This window comes from Lolium rigidum, chromosome 4 (genome assembly GCF_022539505.1).
Source record: "Lolium rigidum isolate FL_2022 chromosome 4, APGP_CSIRO_Lrig_0.1, whole genome shotgun sequence".
Lineage (NCBI taxonomy): Eukaryota > Viridiplantae > Streptophyta > Magnoliopsida > Poales > Poaceae > Lolium > Lolium rigidum.
The window spans coordinates 164,926,053-164,948,261 of NC_061511.1; the positions used below are offsets into that span (position 1 = coordinate 164,926,053).

The following is a 22,209-nucleotide window of genomic DNA, read 5'->3' on the forward strand; positions in this document are numbered from 1 at the left end:
GTAAAAATGCGAATTGAAAATCTGATTCGGTCACGAACTTATATTCACAGGTGACGGAAGGAAAATGGTTAGCGCGAAACAGAGACCGTAAGCGAAACTTAAAAGCAGAATATTCTATTGTTTTTGATTGATTTTCACGTCTCTATTGCGTCGTGAGTTCCAATTCGTAAAGGCAAGTTTTTTCTCAAATTCATATACATTTTGGCGATATCATAATTAATCAAACCAAATGACTCCATTTATACCTTTGGCATAATGAATGAAATTATTACAACGATTTTGGGAAAATTGAACAAATGAAAAATGTCTCAACTAAATTACAACAACTCTCAGAGAATTAAACAAATGAACAAATGTCTCAACAATGATACATGTGACAAACAAATGAATGGAATGGTAGGATCAAAAATGACGGCCGTATGTCATTGCCGGTGGTGCATCTTCTGGAGAAATCACTGGAAATAGTGACGCTACGATCTGGCATTCTCAATCTGCCGATGTGTTTTCAAGAAAGGTTCAATGCGATCCGGTTGCGTTGAGGTTCACTCGGGTGCCAACATTGTCATAGAAGCGGGGCAAGTTCAACTCTCTTTTATCCTCCATGATCATGTTGTGAAGAATCACACAACATGTCATGATATGTGCAAAGTTTTTCTTGTTTCCAATCGGGTTGGGTCACGAACAATAGCAAACCTTACTTTGAAACACCAACTCTCTCAATGTCCTTGTTTATTCTTGAGTTTAGCAAATTCGAAACTTCAATTCTATCTTAGGGATCTTTGATAGACTTAGCAAAGTTGCCCAATCCGGATAGATGCCATCCGCTAGGTAATATCCCATTGTGTACTCATTGTTCATGACATGTTCCAAGTCATGTTAAGCTAATTTGGCAAACAAAGGAGACCTTTTAACGGCACGTTCATGTCATTGAGTGTCAGGAAAAATAAAAAACGAGTGTCAAATCCACAAATCTTGAGCTGTGACCCTAAGTACAATGGTTGCCATCTTCCCACTCTTTTCCAGTCTTTATACTATCTTTGTTAGTTGCTATCTTCAATGCATGATCAGACTACAAGCATGCCGAGGTCAGCCTCTTCATTTATCTCATCATGTTGTTTATCATCCTCATTGAGAGCTCGGAGATACGTTGGCCCAAGCTCAACTTGGTAAATGTAGAGCAAACTGTGCAGTGGCTCAGTAGTATCTTAGCCAGTTAGAAAGTGAGATTACTATCAGTGACCCTCATGGCGCGGAGATCTTTTGGAGCAACTGAAACCCCATCACCCAGCGGCATTCCTATGTTGGCAAGGTAATTCGGAGTCCCAACAGCTTAGGCCTTGACGATGGATGAACCAGCCTCAGCCACATGCGATACCTCTACGGGCAGAGATGGGGAGGATAGATAGGTAAGTACCCCTCCGTTTTGGTTGGATTGAACACACACCCGAGAAAGATGTACGGACGTGAACGAACTAAGGAGGTGACATATGTTTCTGATACTATTAATTAACATAATCTTAAATAAATTCAATATGGTATCACTGATCCTCCGCTCCTGGATGGCACTCCTAGAGCGGGATAGAGTTATAGTCATTTTTACGGAGCTGATAAAACCAGATCTCAGTAACATAGTTTCAGTGCAGAGCGGATGCTTTCTGAACGGACACATAGTCAGGACCGTTGATCGAGGTGTTCCTGGCCATCATCAAATTCTCCTTTTCCATGCGTCTCCCCGGTCCCTTAGTTCCAACCAATAGGTGGCCACCTATTTTTTTTAGATATGCACAGTTAAAATATTATTAGATTTCATATATACGTGTGCGGAGCTTTAAGCACCCTTTACTGTGTGCCTATTGCTGCAGTATCTATTCATGGGCGTTGTTTTCAGGAGTAACTTTCTACATTTTTTTTTTTTGAAGGCGGAGGTTCAGTTGCATCGAATAGATGCATACAACTTTCTATTATTGGGTAACTTTGTACGAAGAAAAAGAATTTCCGAAGGAAGGTTGAGCTTGTGGCCTCACCCATATTATTATGGAAAACGCTTGGTATCAGCCGGGGGATACGCGCGAGCCACATCCTCACGCCTGCACCGCCCGACGCCGTCCCCGCGGACCCCACACATCTTAGCGCTCGACTCTAATCTTCTTCCCCAGCCTCTCGCCCCGCTCGTTGACCCGTGGCTCCCGCGCCACCACAAAAATCATCGCCGGGCCAGACCGCGCTCCCTCTCCTCTGCTACCCGGCTGGCGCACATAGGTCCCACCCCCCTCCCCGCCGCCGCGTGCGCAGCCCACCCGGTAAGCGGTCCAGGCGTGCGCCACGACATCACCCGCCAGCTCACTGGCTGCCACTGGTCTGCGTGGCGCATCACGCCGTCCCCGCCCTCGCCTGCGCATCCCACCGCATAGCGCGCGGTGACGCGGCGGAGGGAGGAGTCCAGCCTGGCGCGTGAGGCAGCCACCACGCCGCGCACGCCCTCCCTCTCCCGCGAGGCCGAAGGCGGCGACGCGCGCTCCTCAAGTGGCTGCGCCGGAAGTTTACTTGAACCGACACACCTAGCGATGCCGCAAGGGCTATCATCGATCGATGGCGCCGATGCTGGGCGAAGCGCCAGTGGTCGTTGCTACATCGGCCCACCGTCCTTGCTACATCTCGGGGCCGCCGGCCGTTTCTGCGCATGCAGCCGCGGCCGTTGCCACATCCGCCCGCCGGCGTTCCTACATCGCGCCGCGGCCGTTGCTACATCAGCCCGCTCGGCGTTGCTACATGCGGTCGGCGCCCTTGCTCCACATCAGTTCTGTCGGCATCGCTGCGATCGAAAGGCCCGCAGGCGTTGCTGCATCAGTCCGGGCCGCCGTCGCGGCACATGCGGCCGCCATCGCCGGATCCGAGCCAGCGCTTGCTACACGGATCGGCGTCGTTGCTACATGCGGCCGCGGCCGTTGCTACTACCGATGGCCGGTGTTGCCGCACGCCATGGGCGTAGGTGCTACCTGCCGAGGGCCGCCGTTGCTACTACCGATGGCCGGGTGACGATTTTTCATTTTTGCTACGTTGGCATATTTCTTTTGCTACGGTGGGTCTCGGCGAGGTCTCCGTGCGAGCTCAGCTTTTTTATTTTCTTTTCTCGAGCGAGACCTTTTTGTAGCGTCATACCATTGTCACGGGGGGATTTTTCTGTCAAGCCGGAGAGGTGTTTTTTGCTACAATGTAATCTGCTTAACCGTCAAAATGGTCGATCCGTCGGCTAGGGACCCGGGATGGGAACTGCGATCCCCCGGACGCCCAGCCGAGTTTCCTGTTATCTATTGTTGGTGCGCTTTGCAGATGGACGGAGAAAATAGTTTTGATTTGTGGGGGCAAGTTGTTCGCTGTACTCACGGGCAGTGGGGGCTGGCTGTTGTTTTAGACTCTGACCAAGCGCACAAGGCATGCATTACCTGCTCACTGCCGTATGCACAAGAAATGGCCTGGGCCCATGCAGAAGTCTCGAACATTCCCTCCCACCCCAGACCCCACACTCCAGCGGCAGCGGGTATCCTCCTACTTCACCGCCGGACGCAGCATGCCCGTGGTCACGCAATAGGCCGGTGTCGTACGTAGGTGCGAAGACCACATGCGTGTCGGTTGATTCATTTAAAGAGATTAATATATGAGTATCACCCGATTTCACCTTAACACTGCAAGATCGATGCCTTGTGAGTTGGTCTAAGGCGCCAGATTAAGGTTCTGGTCCGAAAGGGCGTGGGTTCAATCCGTCACTCTGGTTCAAGTGTTTTTTTGTTTGCAAAAGGTGTTCAGCAAGGTTTTCGTACTACCGGCTACCACGCTTCGGGCTCACTATGCCTGTAACCACCAATTGTTTTATACTCACTTTTTTACGGTTTCCTCTTTTTCATATAAATTGCTTTAAAAAAGCAAGGCAAGAACCATTTGTAAAGAAAAGGACTGTGAGCCTTTTGCCTTCACACCAATGTATGGCAGTTTTAATGCCCAGAATGGAAGAAGAGGTACGCACAAGTATACCCCGCTGAAAACTGAATAGAGGATCTATGCGACATGTATGGCCTCTTTCCAACAGGATCTGTAGCCATTGAAGCGATTGTGTTAGTAGAGGCTCACAGGACCTAACGCAAATTGATAGAGAGTAAGAAGAAATCACGGTGTCGGATTCTCTATTTGTGTGTTTCTTTTTTTCATTAAAAAGGTTTTCCTCGAACGGTCTAATCTGATCAACGCAGGCAGAGAACAGAGCATGAAGATTGAAGAAGAACTTGCCGGCTAATTGTCAAAAAGTTATAGGGTTCATTTTGTATATTTTGCATGGATTGCTAAAATTCAGCACCTCTCTTCTCCGACCGTCAAGCCTCCCTCTTTGCGCTCTCGTGCACTCGTTGCATGAGCTCATCGAGGATAGATAGTACCGCGTAAGATGGCGAGGCTTGGCTTGCTCCTTGCATGTGCGTGATGCGTCTTTGGGGCTTTGAGATTGTGCGCCTTCTTTTCCATGCGTGCCGAGGCAATAAGTGGGACCCGAAGGTGGTCTTGCGTGACCAAAGGCGTCTAACTAAAAAGAAACGGTGGCAAGGGATTTTAAGAATGACCGGTCCATTTGCCCCCTCGCCCCTTCGCCCCCATAGGAGGCGAAGCCGAGGCTTTTCATGTCGTTACCAAGTATACAAACATCGGGCCGCATTGGGCCTTTCCATATATTGATACAAGTTTCCCTGTACTGACTCTACCACCTTAGGTGGCACATCTATCGAGGCCTTGCGGACCTCCAGCCCTTCGGGTGCCGTTGCCTTCAACTCCTCATTATAGCTTGAAGACGTGTCTCGTGACATATATGTGACATGTCCATTAGGCACACCCATGTCGCAAGGTGCCGTAGTGCCGACATCGTCGCGCCCGACCACCGAACACGAGGCGAAGGAGGAGTTCGAGCCCTAGCGAGGGAGGCGCTCTCCTCTTTGCGAGCCATGATGACTGGGTAGTCCGTCGAGAACTAGCGTAGGCTCAGTCGCAGCTTGCGCATCTGCTGCCCGAAGCCGCATACCAAGAGTTGGAGGAGGATCTGCCAGCGGCGGGGATGTCGTAGCCGACCACTTACTCGCCTTCTCTCTAGCATCTATGATCCTGCATACATGCACCTGCTGCAACAAGGCGGTGGCCGAACTCGATCGACGCAGACACCACGCCTCGAAGGGGTCGGCCGTGGGACATGATTGAAGCGGCGCAGCTCACGTGACTTGGCTTCGTCTCAAGTCGGATAGCTACAAGGTGCTCGACTTGGCATGCGAGCCGGCGGGTCGCCGGTGCAGAGGGCGGAGATCTAGTGTCACTCACCAGTCACCCAGGTATCAGAGCGATGGGGCTCGTAGCAATCAACCTTGTAGCTGTGTACCGTATGCCAGGTCCAGAGTGGTTTCGAAAGTCAGCTCAAGTTCAGAGAGATTGCAGCTCCGTGACTTGCCTTAAACCAAGTCGCAGAATCATGAGCGTCAGGATTGAGGCAGTATAGATTTGCGAGGTCACGTTGCCGGCAAATCGATGACCCTCACGTGACGACGATAATATCGGCCCTATCCGAAGGGCACCGGACCCAACGACATCCTCAAGGCACGTAAGCCCGACCAGCGCGGAAAGAACAAGGTTCAGATGACTCTCGCTATCCGGTGCTGATCATGTCAGATTAGCTTGGTTGTATAATATCTCTAATCAAGCTCTGTAAAATCCTCATTAAACCCAAATAAAAATATACATTATACGTTTAAATCTAGTTTTTCAAAAACTGTTTGAGAAATGTGTGGTAACGAAACATATATTTATGACGAGGACATCTTTGGTGAACACGACTAGAAATGCTAGAAATGCTGGCCGAGACTAGGTTTGTCACGTGCAATCTTGCCACCTGATGCTGTAGTCAGTTCATAGGGCCCGCTCACCATCCTAATCATAGATGCCTTCTTGTCTAAAAAATAAAACATTGGTTCCTTTCCAACCGCAAATCAATCGCGAACCAGTGAACCACCCGGAATCCATCGAAAACATGGAGGAGTAGATATTCGTACCCAGAACGGATTCTGGAATAGCATACAAACACATATTGAGCGCATATAAAAAATCATCGTGCAGGTTCGAGGCTCCAGCTAACCTTGTCCCTGCCTCCCCGAACCCGCCTGGACTCGATCTCCACCCTGACCGCCAGCTCCTCCCCTCTTCCTCTCGTCGACAAATCTCAGGTATCCCTAGGTGCGCGCGACCTTATACCGTCTTCTGCTTCGGTGTTCCGTCGATGCTCGCCGTCGTAGCTCTCTACTTAATTCCGTCGGGGCGGGGGAAATCGGTTATCGTTCTGTTCTTGGGTGCCACGGCAGCGGTAGAAATCCTTGGCGGTGAGGTATCTTCGATTTGACCGCTTCGTTCTAGGGTCTGTTTCCGCTAGTTCTTGGGGTGCGAATAGTATTGGATTTGTGCGGCCCAGTTCTTGCGCTAATCAAGCAGGTTGAATGTGGGCCGAAGGTTGCTTCTCTGGGCGCGTCACGAGCTGTTCGATGATATGTCTTCATGTCTGTTCTACACTCGCGCATCATCACCTGCATGAATTGCACACACTTGCAGTTTCTTCTGTCTGGTTTGCCCAACAATGGGGGAATTGAAACCGGAAATTGAATCTCTTGTGCTCTTGTAGATGTCCTTAGTCTGTTGTGGTTCCACTTCTTATCTAGGCCGCGTTTGCAATATATATTATTTTTTAACCAATGAGCATCCTGGTGTACAATTGCAGTGAATTAAAGATACCCTTTTGCTAGTTCTAGATCAACCGAGAATTAAGTTAGTTCTAGATCAACTCCATAATCCATTATATTTGCATTGAGATTACACATGGGTGTGCAAATACATGTGGGTATGCAATTGTACATCTTTTTCCCGATTACACATAAATCGCACATGAAATTGGGTGACCTAGAATTAAGTTATTTCTAGATCGGCTGAGAACTAGCCGTGTCCTTCAAGATAATCCAATAACAACACATATGATATGCCTGTGTCTTGAAGGGGTCGGGTGGGCCATTCGGGGCTTCTTGTGCAACAGTGTTTGCTTTAGGTTTCCATTAATTAATTTTACGTACTCACAACCAATATCTTAGAGGTCCAGGTAAAATTCTGACATGTTCCTACCAATGTCTTCTGTTCAGTGTGCGGATCATGACTTGTATGTTAAAATTTCAAATAAGATTTCAGATAAGTTGTGATCCACTACCATTTGTGCTTATATGCCCATGATGGCAATATTTAGACACCAACTGAGTCTACCTTTCTTGCCTGCTGGTGTGCTCTAGAAATCGGGGCATGGTGGTTGACAAATGAGCATAGGGCTGGTTATGTTTGCTTCTAGTTACATATAAATGTGTCTTTTTGGTACAAACTGGAAATCAGGACCTATTATTTCCGAGAAAAATAAGCCCCCACTGGGCGAATGTATTTAGATTAACCGGATTGTGTTTTGACAACATAATGGCATCTGCGCCAGCCTTCCTCTCTTTTTTTGTTGTGTCTAATTTTGAGGTTTGCTGTTTATGTCAGGTTTTTATGCATGGCAGATCAAAAGGTTGCTGAAGCGTCATCTCTGGCTGATGAATACGATATGACGATTCTGACTTCATCAGCATACACTTCGCCACTATTCCAAAGAGGATTTGATTCAGTTTATGTGCCTAAATATGGGGATATGAGTAATAGTCAGCAAGGTCCATATCCTGATTTGTTTACATCAGATGTCTTTGTGTTCCCTCCAAGCGAGCATGAAAATTTGCCAATAGAATCGGAGCTTGATGGATTGAACACTAACACAGATGGTCTGGAAGGTAGTTGCGTTGGGAATTTGGTTGACGGCAGTGATGAATCACACCAACAAGTTGATGACAAACCGCACCAAGAAGTTGATGAAAAACCACAGGAAGAAGTTGATGACAAGAGTGATGAAAATCTGTCTTTCAGCAGTGACTTACTGTCCGCTATTGAAGCTACCAGCTCTGAGTCAAAACTGTCTGAAATACATGCTGATCAAGAGAAAAACAATATGTGCAGCAAGTCTGATCTTCCTTGTGAAGGATGGTGGCAGAGGAAATCGACACGCGTATTTTATAGTATAAAGGGGGTGACTACAGTTTCCATTGTGGCAGCTGGTGCTTTGGTGGGCTTTGTCATAATGGGCCAGAGGTGGCAGCAGGACAGACTGCACCTTCATCAATTTCAGTTCAGCGTCAGTGGTGAGGTATGCTATCTGCCTATATCATCTGAAGATTTTTTATCTCGTAGAGCTTGCAGTATATCTTTATTACTCATTGTTTTTCCTATATTTATTTATTATATCTGGATAAACCATGCCAACAAATGTACTATCCCTCTTGATATGGCCTGGAACATTCAGAATACCAACAGTTAAGCTAAGCCTTCATGCATCCTGTTTGTGACTAGAAGTGTTAGATTTAACCTCCAGAATTTTCACTATGGATGAATATTACTAGAACTCTAATGTGTGTGTGTTTGTGGGCGTGTGCGTGTCTCTGTGGCCAGGTGGGACTGTTTCTTATTTCTTGTTTCCTATATATATTTACATATTTCCTAATTAACTGTTACCATCACTTAGAGATGCTATCCCTGAAAATAGAGGGACATGCGTCCTTATTTCATTAGGCAAGAAAGGGTAATCACATTCTAAGCCACCAAGTAGAAACCACTCGACAATCCCCGCATTATTAATATGTTTCTGAAGTTATTAGAACACTTCATTTATGAAAAAGAAACTACTCTTATCTCGGAGACACATTCTTTTGGTAATTTGATCCTGTTTTGGTGAGAATTGTTTCATTTGGGCCTTTCCTATATAAAACACTACTAGCTTATTTTACCCAGGATGTTGATTTCATAAGTTAAGCTGGTATTAGTGGTTTTATTGTTTTGACTTTAAGGACTAGTTGTTTTCAGATTTTTTCGTGACACCATACCGTCATTTCTAATCCTTTCTCCAACACAACCGTTATTCATTAATTTTAGTTGGCACCTTCAAATCTCCTGATGTTGCAAAGTAGCTAGATGAGTACCAAAACTAAAAAATAATAACTCCTGGATTTGGCTTTTTATTAGAATACAAGCTGGAAAAGCCTTTGAAGCAAATCAGTTATGTCCTAGTAAATGTATGGGCCACTGATAGGGAAATGCACTTTGGCTCATAGGAGCATATGCTCCCATTATGTGAATTCACATTTCAAAGTATTAAAAATTCTAAACTAAATTTTTACATGTACATCTAGACATTTTATGTTGGTACACAAGTTTTCAAAAGAAAAAACATTTTTCTGTGGCTCCTGTAAAAAAGACAAATTTTAATGCTGTAACACGACTACGTACAGAACATTTTTTTGTCTTTTTGTACACACCACATAAAATGTTATTTTTCCACGAAAACTTGTGAACGAACATAGGATGTCACAATGTATAAGAAAAATTTATGTCAGATTTTTTTTGACATTTCTAAAATTGTATTTTATTATTTTCTATAATGGGTGCATATGCACGCGTGTGCCAAAATGCCACCTCCCCACTGATAATTAATTCTGTTTTTACAGAGCATGAACCGAATGATGGGACTATTCAGCCGTTTGAAGGATGGGCTTCCAGGGAGCCAGCAGCTAAGGTCTCTGCTGCCCACTCGTGTATTCCCTCAACAGCCACTAAGCGCTTGAGTGGAACAGCAGCAAATATTGATGGCAACTGGAGCTACTTTGATATATGATTTGTTTTTCTAGGATATGATATTAGATAGCAATTTTTTTCCTGTATTAGTATTAGTACAACCTTTTGAATTTTATGCTTGTGTAAATTTGTGGTCAAGCTTTTGATGGTAGGAGAACATGGTTAGAGCATCTCCAACAGACGCTCTAAAATCTGGCGCTGTAAACGCGCGATTCGGCGCGCTGTATACTGTTAGCGCGCGTGTTAGCGAATTTGCCCGCGGCAGAGGCGCTATTTTCCAGCGCGCGTTGCTGCGTCGAAAACGCACCTCCGGCAGAGGCGCTATTTTGCAGCGCGCGCGGTATAAAGTGCTAAATCCGACCGTTTTTTGAAAATTTAAATCGAACAAACTATGAAAATTTGATCGAAAATACGAATATATTTTATAAAAGTTCGACGATACAATGCGACACATAATAAACTTCTACTCGGAGGAGTCCCGTTGAAGTCCGAGCTGCTCGGAGTAGTGGGACGACACCGGCGTTGTCGTCCACTCGAAGGAGGAGGAGGAGGAGACGACGACCGTCGACGGCCCCGCGCCGTTCTTCTTCTCCTCCGCCTTCCTCGCCGCCTCGCGGCCCTCGCCGCCCTCCTCTTCGCGATCTCGGCGCGGCGCTTCTCGCGGGAAGCTTTCTTTGCCGCCTTCGCCGCCGCCTTCTCCTCCTCCTTCTTCTCTTTCTCCGCGCAGAAGGCCGCCGTGGAAGTTCATCGCGCGGCGGCCGCGGCCCGCCCGCCACGCGACGGCGTCGTAGGCACGCGCCGCCTCGTGCGCTCGTGTCGAAGGTGCCGAGGCGGATCCGCTCCTCGCCGGAGCGGATCTCCGCGTCGAACCGGCCGCTCGGCCGCGCGCGGACGCCGCGGTAGCCGGAGGACGAGCGGCGGCGCGGCGGCATCTTCGCGTCGAGGTGGAACGGCCGGAGGTGGAGCCGGCGCGGGAGTGAGAGCGGCGCGGGAGGAGAGCGGCGGGGAGAGAGGGCACGGGAGGAAGACGCGTGGGAGGAGTGGCGGCTGGCCGCTCGCGCGTGTCGTCTAAGCAGCGCGCGCGGCAACACACGCGGCAGATTTCCCGCGCGGGATAGCGCGAAAGCGCGCGGGCGGTAAGTTTCTAGCGCGCGCGTCGTTTTCCCGCGTCTCGCTGGAGCAGCGCGGCAGCGTCCCGCGCGCGCCAAAACGATGGTTTTTTTGCCGCGCGGACGTTTAGCGCGTCCGTTGGAGATGCTCTTATATGTACCTGAAATTGTACAAATTCGCAAAAGCAACACACACGAACCAGACAGCAGGCAGATCTTTGGTAATAGTATGAATTCCTACTTTTTTGTTTTGCTATCCTGTCATTCTGTGTCTTATGTGGCAAGCTCAATTTGGCACAACTGTACTTGTTGGGATAGGACTGAGATGTAAATAGGGAAGCGAGTGGTGACTGTAAGATAGAAAATTGATATACGAAGGGGAGCGAGATGTAGAAAGTAGTAGAAGCTTTAGTTCCTCACTCTTACTACACTGTTCATCGTCCAGAAATTTAATCAACTATGTCCAGGGATTCTGTCAGTTGTTGGGGAATCAATTGCTAGCTTCCATCATGGTATCAGAGCAGGATGATTCCATTGCATTTCCCCTCCTTTTTTTTAGTGGAATCAATCGTGGTGATACCGGAAGGGCCGTTCTGCGGGTTGCTTCTGTCGCTGCAGAAGCTGTTGGTGCTGCTGGTTTGTTGGGGGCGAATTGAGCGTGTCGTTGCTCAGGTCCTTCGCGATCTGGACGAGGTTGCTACTTACTGGTGGTCTGGGCCTGTGTGAGAGACTTGGGAAGGCAGTGTCTTGCTCAGAGTGAAGAGTCCCAGATAGCTGTTGCGTTTCTGGTTAGTACGGGTCTGTTGTTCTTGCCAATATTGACGACCATGAGGCTTGAGAAACGAGGTAACTACTGCAAAAAAAGGAAAATCTAGATGAAACTGTCAACCCAACCAGCAAAGTCTGAATAATGTTTCCTTGTTAATCTGTTTTATTTCAAGCACTGAATCTCCTCTTTAAAAATTTCCCTACAGCAGTAAATATTTGACTGCTTGCTCTGATAAATAAATGCATTCGTCGTTTTCCAAATGGCCCAAGCTGCCAAGCACCAAGCTGTACAATCCTCCCATATAAAAGGCTTTTGAGATATTCCATGAGAGCTGATATACAATCTGAGCATTCTGGAGTTGAGCCTCTGAGATATGGGGCATCTTCATTCAGTCGTTACTTTTCAAGAAAGTGGGTGTTTGGGGTGAAAATCTCATCATGCCCATCATGTCGTTTCTTTCACGTGTTGTCTTGGTGGTGGTTGTATTGGTGTTGCTAGGCCTGAGATGCTATAGCGGGACTTTTATTTCTTAGTTTTTTTTGGCCGTGTGCATCCGTACTCGCCGTTAGGGTGTTGCGTTGTTGCAGAGGCCGGTGTGGGTGTAATTGGTATCTTTTGATATTAATGTATTCTCTTTATCGAAAAATGTCGTTGCTTTCCTCTGGTCAAGTATTATAGTGCACGTCTTCAACGCCTCCTGAAAACATTCGGCACGTGGTGTTTAATCAGATCTACAGTTCTTGGCATTGGAGACAAGGTCATTCATTCCTAAGAAGCATCCATGATAATTTTATGTATGTGCGCAACCTTTCAAAAAAACTTCACAAGAGCAAAATCCCAATGCATCAAGCACGAAGCTAAACTTTGGATCGCTTGAGTTTTGTAGTGACCGGAGAGTAATCCCTTTTTTTCTACTTTTGTTTGAATTTGGTTCGTCTTGTCAAGATACCCCTTCTTAATTAATGAATGGTAATAAATCTTTTGTCCCTTCTCAAACAAAAGAACCTACGGTTCTGCGAGCCTGTAGTGTTTACATGACATCTGACAACAGTTGTGTCTAGTCTGCTCAGACCAACAATCGCTTCATGGGAATGAAAATTTGATAGCAGCGTCCAGCCAAGATGCCAGAAAATTTGAGTTTTGTATTGACGGGAGAGTAATCCCTTCTTTTCTACTTTTGTTTGAATTTGGTTCATCTTGTCAAGACAGTCCTTAATTAATGAATGGTGAAAGATCTTTTGCCCCCTTCTCAAACAAAAAAAAAAAATCTACGGTTCTGAGAGCTTGTAGTGTTTACCTGACAGCCGTTGTGTCTAGTCTGCTCAGACCAATAATCGCTTCATAGGAATGAATATTTGATAGCAGCGTCCAGCCAAGATACCAGAAATTAAGTCTAAGCACTAAGCACGAATGATGCATCATCCGCCCCAGTATATGCACAAGCTGCAGCAAGATATGAAGTGCAGCAGTGGTACTTTTAAGAACAAGAGCAGGTGATGATACTGATATTGTGTGATAATACTGAATAGTGGTATTTGACTTGAGTCAGCTTACTCTTCCACTGAAGTAGATGTTTGGGTTGTAAAACCTTTTGGTACTGTTCTTTTGGAGCCCTTGCGTGGCTGGTTACCCTGGTCCTATAATGGGCTGCAGACATTGCAGATAATCTATCAGTTTCTGAAATGAATTCGGTAGCCGTGAGTTTCCTTAATTAAATTGAGGACCGTAAAGCAGAGACATATAGCGTCCAAATAATTGATGTAGTGAGCTGATGTACAGTACTTAAAGTGGGCACAGTGCAATACTAGGTCATGTCTGCTCATACTTCAGATCAGGCGAACCACCGTACGATGCAGGTGCAAAGCTTTGCCCTTGGGTCAGTTGACAGAGTACGTATTGCTCTCGTGACATTTAAGTTTGGTACTCCACTATAGTACAGACTAGTGCTGCTAGCAACTTAACGCAGTGACCACTACAGCCCGTCTAGAGTCAGTGTGCTGTCTGATCAGATTTGGCTCAGCATCGCAACTTCGCTAGGTCCTTTTTTTTTTTTTGTAACTTATAAAAAGAACAGCTCATGATCAGTGAAGGGTGCTTGGCCTTGCACCAGTCCAACAGAATTCAAGGCTATGGATAATCTGCATTCCCTCTCAAGAAATAAGGAAGAAGAAAAAGACCAACCAGTTGCTCCGAGGTATGAGTTAATAATACTTCTATCTGATGTATAACAAAAAGATCAGATGGCCGAGTTGGTCTAAGGCGCCAGATTAAGGTTCTGGTCCGAAAGGGCGAGGGTTCAAATCCCACTCTGGTCATGTATATTTTTTTGTTTTATACCAACTTTTTCACCTTTTTTCCTTCTTGTATTGCGAACTGACACGTACGTGCAAACCTATGTTTCCTCAGCAGGGGCAATCAAACTTCTGCTTGCCGTTATGTGCTTGTGCATTCGCGCTCTGACGATTTTATCTGTATGTACCGGTTTTGTACCTCATATCCTTGCCGACAGTTCAGCAGAGTACCAAGGTAGTATTACTGTAGTTACCAAAGACCCATTTCGAACAAGCACTGAGGTGGACGCACGTGTCTGCCCTCTTCGTCCAAATTTGCAGCACGGACACTGCGGGTTCGGATATGAAAGTCACTCCTTTTGAATTTGAATGAGAAACACGTATTTCCAAGATTCTGTTAGGTACTATTCTTTTTAGTTTTAGATTATGGTTAGGTACTATTCAGGCACACAGAATTGCCATGGGCACGCGAGTTTTGACTGGTTTTTCCACTATTTTTCGAGCCTAGCCCATAAGCCCGCAGAACCGCTCCATTCCTCCCTCAAAACAAAACAAAAAAATCACTCCATTGCCCGTTTGACTGGCCGGGTTTTGGACGGGCTGAAACCCAGCAATCCCCGGAAAACTCGTCGGGTGGAAGTGTATTGTAGACACGTCACCTCCTGCGCCTTTTTGGCCGCTCGACGCGTCGCAGAGCTCCGGCGGCGCAACAGGAAGGCGAAGCGGGCGACCTTGCCGATCAATTCCGTAGCTGATGAAGGGAGTCCGCCGTCTGCCGTCGCGGGTGTGGGGGGCGTCTGTTGTGTGTGGTTGCGACGGAGGCGGATGGGGCCTGTGCTGAGGGATGCGGTTGCAGATAGCATGTCAGCTCATAAAAGGAACCGGAACGCTGCTCGAGTTCTTTCTTTTCAGGTCAGTGGCAAATCCTGCCCTAGTTCATCGATCCCATCCACTCATTCCTCAAATTAGGGAAACACCTATTAGCGGGACTTAGATTGTCCTAGTATCCAAATAGTGGGTCTGCGATCCCTGGTGGCAGCTGCTCGCCGCTGGCTCTGCTGCCAGAAGGTAGACACCAAGTCACCAACCCCGCTGATCTTTGTATCACCCAACAGCTTCTTGTACCTTGGCATGCATTAGACTGGGCAAAGTTGTTGTGCAGTATACAATTACGGCGTCACTGAATATGACAAGGGCAACGCGTACGGTCAGTTATGCATGGATTGATGGATGGATCGACACCCTTGCTTTTGAATTTCGGTAAAACCCGAGCGCCCAGTTTGTCATGCAGGTGTTTGGTAACAACATTGGCTTTGCTAAAGAACTGGAGTAACAATAGAGAAGACATTTTGATTACCAGTTCTTCCTTCTTGCTTGTAAACATGAGCACACACGCTTTGCAAAGAGGTTCGAGTTCTCTGAATAACACCAAATGGATGCCATCGAGATCCAAATCTAGTTATGAAGTTGGCAGTTGAAATGCGTCTTCCGAACTGTTAATCTGTTACTGATCTTATTAGCTTTAGCTTTAACAACTACTAGGAATAAGATACTAAGTTTAAAGCAACAAAATTTGATTTGCATTTAGTTTCTTGGCGTTTGTATTCAAAAGGGCCGGGAGAGAGTAAAGTTCGAGATAATTCAGCTCTGTTTCTTGATAATTATGTTTTGTTCTTTTTTGTTCATGTAAGAAAGTGGAAGGGACAGTGCAGTTTGACATGATTTAGCTCTTACCGTTGTTTGTCCAGAAACAGCAAAGGTTTGATCTTTTATTCTTGTCTTTGTGGGAGGGAAAGAGCTCATGTCCATCAGTTTCATCTTCAGGTACTTTTGTGTTGCCAAACATCTGGTCAACTGAATTGTAATCTCTTGTGTCATCTTGTTTCAAAAAAAAATCTCTTGTGTCACCAAATTATTGGGCTCCTGAATTTGTTATTTTACTGAGATGCTGATTAATAGATACACTTGGTTGGGCAGAAACCCAGCAAACCCCGAGAAAACTTGTCGGGTAGAAGTGCATCTGAGAAACCTTCTCAACGCGTTGCACGGCTCCGTAGGCGCAGCAGAGCGATGACACCGTCACTTGATCCGCCGCCTAGCTAGCCTCCGCCAACTTTTTATTCGCCACCGCTGCGGCTTCCATCTCTACGCCGCCTCACCCTATCTCCCTGAGATGATGGAAGTTGAAGCCGCTGCACCTCTGATCTAGCATCTGCCTTTTTTATGTGCTGGTGCTTGTGACCAGAGTTTAAAAATTGATTTTTTATTTGATTTACTATATGATCATCCTTGGTATTGCTGTGTAAACTGATTTTTTGGTTGTTGAACTATCCTCGCCTTCCAAACAGATAAATCAATGGAGAGTATAAATGAGGAAGGTGTTCGTGGTGTAACAGTGTTTTGGGTGACAGGAATTCTCCCAATCCCAATACACTCAAATATTTGATACACTTCTGCCATACGAGGTCTTAGTGTAAATTCTGCTTGTCTATCCATAGATCTCTGCCACAAGTAAAAAAGCTGCATCAGTTAATACCCCATACGTTCCCCTCTTGATCATCTGGTACCTAAAATGCCTAGCAAAATGCCAATGATTCACATGGCATGTCGTCATAAACTGCCTTATTAATGCCAAGAAAATGACGAGAAGGTGTACACAATGACAATGATCTGACGCAACCTTCTCGTTTGTCTTAGAGCCTGTGGTGGCATGTATGATCAGTAATACCGAAAAGATTCCTTTTGGTATTTTTCGAATACTTTTGAACACTTTGGTGATAAGCTGAGTCAGCTGACCCAAAAGGAAACAGAATTTGGTGCCATCTGGTTAAATAATTGCAGCTAGGCTGTTGTTGACATGTGAAGGATCTTTCGCTGAGTCCTTGGACCAGCCATTGCTACTCCACTGCAAAAGCAGCAAACTGCGTAAGTATTCTCCTTTTCTTTTATCTCTCTCTGAGGCTACTAAATTGATGTTCTTATTTCAATGTCATAAAATCACTCCTATTAAGATTATTCTGCAACATATTTTTCTTGAATTCGGTTAATGCGAAATGGTACTGTGTGAATGGGTGGAGTGAAGAAGCACTCAGAGTATTCTTCTTGGATTTGGATTGTCTATGGAATTTGTGAAGAACAAGCGAAGCTACTGTTTCTGGCTAAAATTGTGATTAAGACTTAAGTATAGTAGATCTGGATCTTAAAGCATCCAGGTTCTCCATTTTTGACTGCAATTGCCATCACACAAGAGTTGTGATGATATCGATTGAACTTGCATCCCTAACCGCATCTATTGATGTTCAATTTAGAGTTCTTATTTTCATTTCTTCAATGGATTTTCCAAGAAAATACATGAGGCAAGCATTACGTATTTGTCTTTGTGAAAAATTGCAGATCTAGCCCAGTCAAGTACTGTCTGCCTAGTGTCAGGCATGCAAGTTTCTGAGCCAGCATTGAAGAAACAAGATTCATCGGGTATGGATGCAATGATGTCAGAAGAGTATGCTTGGCAATCCAAGTTATTGGAAGACTTCACTTGTGTTCCAAGCATAGACAGTGCTTGGGTTTTCAAAACCAGCAATGGTATGACTCTGACATTTTCACCTATACCTGTCATCAATTGTCATTTTGATTTTCCCAGAAGCTATATCAAGCTGGTCAAAAATGATCCTTGGTTCATGATTGCAGGAGACATATCAACAGCAATGTTTGCTATTAGTCAAGCAGACCTACTGGCGAACAACACAAGAAAACATATTTTGTATTCTCATATTTCGAGACATGGAACTGACCCTCTAGAGTGTCAATGGTCTCCATTCCCTATTGAAATGACCGGAGTATCTGTTGTCGTTCCATCCCCTTCTGGATCGAAACTTCTTGTGGTGAGGAATGGAGAGAAAGGTTCATGTACAAAACTTCAAATTGTTGATCAATCACATGTGGATAAAGAAATACATGTAGATCAATCTACACATGGTCCACTTTTTATTGATGAGTGGTAAATTTCCAGCATAATTAATGGCTGCACTTTTCCAGCCTCTTCATCCGTATCTACTGTGGCGTGACACACTTTTTCTCGGTACAGGTTTCAAGGGATTTCCTGGAACCAAGAAGAAACCTTCATCGCATACATCGCTGAAGAGTCACCTAGACCAACACCAGCTTTTGATGATGCCGGATATAGGAAGGAGGGCTCTTCGGAGAAAGGCTGTAATAGCTGGAGAGGACTGGGGGAATGGGAAGAGAACTGGGGTGAAACTTACTCCAAAAAAGGGAGACCCTCACTGTTTGTTCTTGATATTGCTAGGTCTCTCAGCACTTCTAGTGAATATGAATACTTATCCTTAATCCGAGATTATGACTTACTAAACCAAACATGTATTGATTCACTTTGTTGCCTGCAGTGGCGAAGTACGTACTGTAAGAGGAATTGCAAAATCATTGAGTATTGGTCAAGTTGTTTGGGCTCCACCATCTTCAACTGGCCATCAGAAGCATTTGGTTTTCGTGGGATGGTTAGAGCACAATGGGTTTCAGAAAACTCCTAGAAAACTCGGCATCAAGTACTGTTCTAACAGGCCGTGTTCCCTCTATGCAATTCGTTGCCCTTTCGAAGAACCAAATACGGATAACGCATCGCTTAGGTGAGCTCATGATGTAACTCCAGTGTTTTTACAGTATCTACGTACTACTGCTTTGTTCAAATGGAATATGATGTAACCCTGCTGTTGTTCCAGTGGTGGTAAATCAGACTCTGCTTCAGTAGTAGCGAACTTAACCCCAAGCATAAGCAGCGCTTTCTTTCCACGGTTCAGGTATGCTTGTGTGAATACTCTTGCATCTTCTCCAAGCATTTCAAACTCAAACAACTCTTTACTGAATAACCCAAGTTATCCTCAACAACAGCAAGGATGGGAAACTTCTGGTGTTTCTATCTTCAAAATGTGCAGTAGATAGTGGAGCACATAATGCCACAGATTCGCTGCATAAAATCAACTGGCCTTCTGATTGGAAAACAGATGAACATCTTGATATGATCGATGTGGTATGGCTATACAAGCTGCTCACCTTGAGTCATTGATTGGTTTGGTACTTGCTACATTCTGCGCTCAGCGCAATATTCAAATTTTAATTTATGTCAGGTTCCTCCTGTAATGTGCCCTGATGATGGCTGTTTTCCGGGTCTATACTGCTCATCCATGCTATCTGATCCTTGGCTTTCTAATCACTGTACGATAATATTAACATCTGCTTGGAGAAGTACTCAAGTGATACTATTAGTAGATGTTTTAAGGTAAATAAGTAAAGGGTGCTTGCATATTCGTTTTCTAGGGCTTAATGGATCACTTTCATCATATGCTCCTGTATTTCTTTTGTCAGTGGGAAAGTAACAAGAATAAGTCCAGAACTCTCGGATTACTCATGGAGCGCCCTTGCAGTAAATGTCAGTGATGTCCTCTCTGGTAATTCTACTTGCAATCAGACAGTGTGTTTATTTACATAATCTTCTAATTTTTAGTGTTAACAACATTTATTTCTCTTCTGATTGTGTTAGTGTCAAGTAGTCCCATCGACCCTCCTCAGATTAGTTATGGCCATGAAGCGTCAAAGGAGGATCATCAAACACGCGGATGGGTTTGGGAGGAAGTTACAAGTCCGCTCATGGCAGGCAGTAATAAGGTTCCTTCCGGGCTGCTGCAAAAAAAATTTATTTTATTTGCTCAATTTACTCAAACATGCATTACCATTTGTTTTCATGTTCTGCAGGTGAAGGCTTTGTTATCGCATCACAAGTTCAGTATACTCAAAATTCCGGTTACTAACCCATGTGATGAACTCTCTGACGGTATAGTCATGAAGACAAATATTATCATCTATTTTGTGTTACCCTGTCATCCTTCTCTGGTGATGCTTTTCCTATCCTCAGGTGGTCAGCTTCCATTCGAGGCCATCTTTGTGTCCTGCGAGGACAGTTCGCAGAAACCAACTGTTTTAATCCTTCATGGTGGCCCACATTCGACATCCGTATCAAGCTATTCGAAATCGTCAGCGTTTCTCGCTTCACTTGGATTTAACCTGCTTGTTGTAAATTATAGGTAGTTTTCCTGAAACATTCTCTTTCTTTCATTCTTTCTTTCTGATAAACGATGAATGCCAATGTGTCATCTTGCTGTAATATGAGAAGAGGTACACTGGGATTCGGAGAGGAGGCTTTGCAGTCACTTCCTGGAAAAGTTGGGTCACAGGTGTGTGCTCCAATTATATTCTTGGTCTTTATACCTTATGAGCCAAATCTTGTTTCTGAAACGTGTGGAACAGGATGTCCAAGATTGTCTTATGGCAGTAGACTACGTAATCAAGGAAGGACTGATCGATGCGTCTAAAGTAGCTGTTGTCGGAATTTCGCATGGTGGATTCTTATCAACCCATTTAATCGGTCAGGTCAGCATCGTACAGTCCTCGGACCATGGGAGACACTTACTACTTGCCCCATTTTTTCTATTGTTCTTGGTGTGATTTGTCATTTGGCCCCACTTCTCCAGGCTCCTGATAGATTTGCCGTGGCGGCAGCTCGAAACCCAGTCTGTAACCTGTCACTGATGGTTGGCACGACTGACATCCCAGACTGGTGCTACGCGGTGGCATGTGGAACTGAGGCCAAACACCTAGCCTCGGAATCCCCTTCCCTTGATCATCTAAGACTCTTCTACCAGAAATCACCAATTGCCCATATTTCAGAAGTATGCCCTTCCTTGTCTTATCTTAATCATCCGATGAACTGGAGTAATGAAATAATAATTACCAACAACAAAGGATTCTTGACTAGTATCCTAACGATGTGGATTCTGCAGGTGAAAGCGCCTTTGCTTATGCTTCTAGGAGGAGCAGATCTCCGGGTACCCGTTTCAAATGGCCTACAGGTAGATCCATACAAAAGGAATTAATTACAGATATACTCAAAAGAAAATTTCAGCTTGATCTCATGGTCTATTTTGAGTGTAAAGTACCATTTTTAAAATCAATCTACCTCAAAGAAAATACAAACACTTTTAACAAGTTAAATTTAACAAACTTCAGATGAACAGATTTCCCAAGAACTCCGAAACTCTGCTTTGCTTATACGTTCCCTGTGTCTGCTTGTTTCAGTACGCAAGAGCTTTGAGAGAAAGAGGAGGCGATGTCAAAATCATGATGTTCCCAGAGGACATACATGAAATCAATATGTAAGTCACAGAATAGATTCCAGTTCAATTGCCTCTTACTGCTGGATTTGTATCATCATTTCACCTTGTTTTTGGTTTCGGTCTGCAGACCACGATCGGATTTCGAGAGCTTCCTCAACATCGGAATCTGGTTCAAGAAATATCTCAAATAGATTTGAGGAGAAGCTCAGAATTTTTCAAATATCTCAAATGGATCCGAGGAGAACTTCAGAAATTTTCAAATATCTCAAATAGATCCGAGGAGAACTTCAGAGTTTTTCAGAGCAGTATTTTTGCAAGTTAGGCATTTGAGAATTGACAACAGCTGCTTGGCTTTGAAAACTATCTGAACAAAATTGCTGGAAAAAGCCTTTGAAACAGCCACTCCAAAAGGCCAGATTGTACACGTTGTGAAGTATAGCTGTACGACCTGCTCATTTGGGCCAGAGCGAGTACGGTCTGTAGGCGGTATTAGTTAACTCTGAAAATTTGATGGGCTGAGTACTGTTTTTTTTTAGAAAAAAATAAATACAGTTCAAGGTCATTCCCGATTTGCCAAAAAAAAAAAGAAGGCCACCCCCGAGCTTCACTGGTGTGTCTACTCCTGTAATCCTGTTTTATTGTAACGACAACTCTATTATTATATTCCCTGCGTTTTTGGTTACTGCAACGGTTATTATAGTTCCTCCGTTTTTATTTACCTCGTGTTCTAAGTTTAGTCAAAACCAAATCAAATTTATAGAAAAACTATTTCACATTTATATTACAAAATGCATTATGACAAGATATATTTTATGACTATTCTAATACTTTCTCTGTCTGAAAAAAATTATGTTGTAGATTTGTCTAGATACGCCTGTATTAATGTGGTTTGATATATATACACATATCTAAATAAATCTGCGAACATCTTTTTTTTCGGAGGGAGGGATTACCATAGATTTTACATTATAGGTCTTGATATTTGTTTTCTAAATATTTGGTCAAAGTTTGCTAATTTTAACTTTTACTAAATCCAGAACATGAGGTAAAAAATATAAAGCTCCATTTTCCGCTTAAAAGAACAATGTTTTGGA

The 22,209-nt window shown here is 44.8% G+C and overlaps 2 protein-coding genes and 1 non-coding gene across 4 annotated transcripts; all 3 read left to right on the top strand.

Annotated features, from left to right (window-relative positions):
- Positions 1 to 6,155: 6,155 nt before the first annotated feature.
- On the top strand, positions 6,156 to 9,921 carry LOC124708819 (ATG8-interacting protein 1-like). The gene is made up of 3 exons (XM_047240471.1): positions 6,156 to 6,245; positions 7,591 to 8,281; positions 9,636 to 9,921. The coding sequence occupies exons 2-3, from the start codon at positions 7,601 to 7,603 to the stop codon at positions 9,750 to 9,752; spliced, it is 798 nt and encodes a 265-aa protein (XP_047096427.1). The 5' UTR covers positions 6,156 to 6,245; positions 7,591 to 7,600; the 3' UTR covers positions 9,753 to 9,921.
- Positions 9,922 to 13,874: 3,953 nt separating this feature from the next.
- TRNAL-AAG lies at positions 13,875 to 13,955 on the top strand. The gene has a single exon. It is a non-coding gene; the product is annotated as a tRNA-Leu (tRNA).
- A 1,369-nt stretch (positions 13,956 to 15,324) lies between these two features.
- LOC124706220 (acylamino-acid-releasing enzyme 2-like) lies at positions 15,325 to 21,788 on the top strand. 2 transcript variants are annotated; one of them, XM_047237870.1, is made up of 19 exons: positions 15,325 to 15,755; positions 16,629 to 16,856; positions 17,325 to 17,513; positions 17,619 to 17,928; positions 18,016 to 18,237; positions 18,335 to 18,574; positions 18,668 to 18,745; positions 18,837 to 18,975; positions 19,073 to 19,224; positions 19,311 to 19,393; positions 19,486 to 19,610; positions 19,698 to 19,776; positions 19,858 to 20,026; positions 20,116 to 20,176; positions 20,250 to 20,372; positions 20,474 to 20,671; positions 20,783 to 20,851; positions 21,078 to 21,154; positions 21,243 to 21,788. In XM_047237870.1, exons 3-19 carry the CDS (start codon positions 17,363 to 17,365, stop codon positions 21,304 to 21,306), a joined length of 2,340 nt encoding a protein of 779 aa, XP_047093826.1. In that variant the 5' UTR covers positions 15,325 to 15,755; positions 16,629 to 16,856; positions 17,325 to 17,362; the 3' UTR covers positions 21,307 to 21,788. The 2 variants fall into 2 exon arrangements, with proteins under 2 accessions (XP_047093826.1, XP_047093825.1); XM_047237869.1 differs by having other exon boundaries at positions 15,325 to 16,856.
- The last annotated feature ends 421 nt before the right edge of the window (positions 21,789 to 22,209 follow it).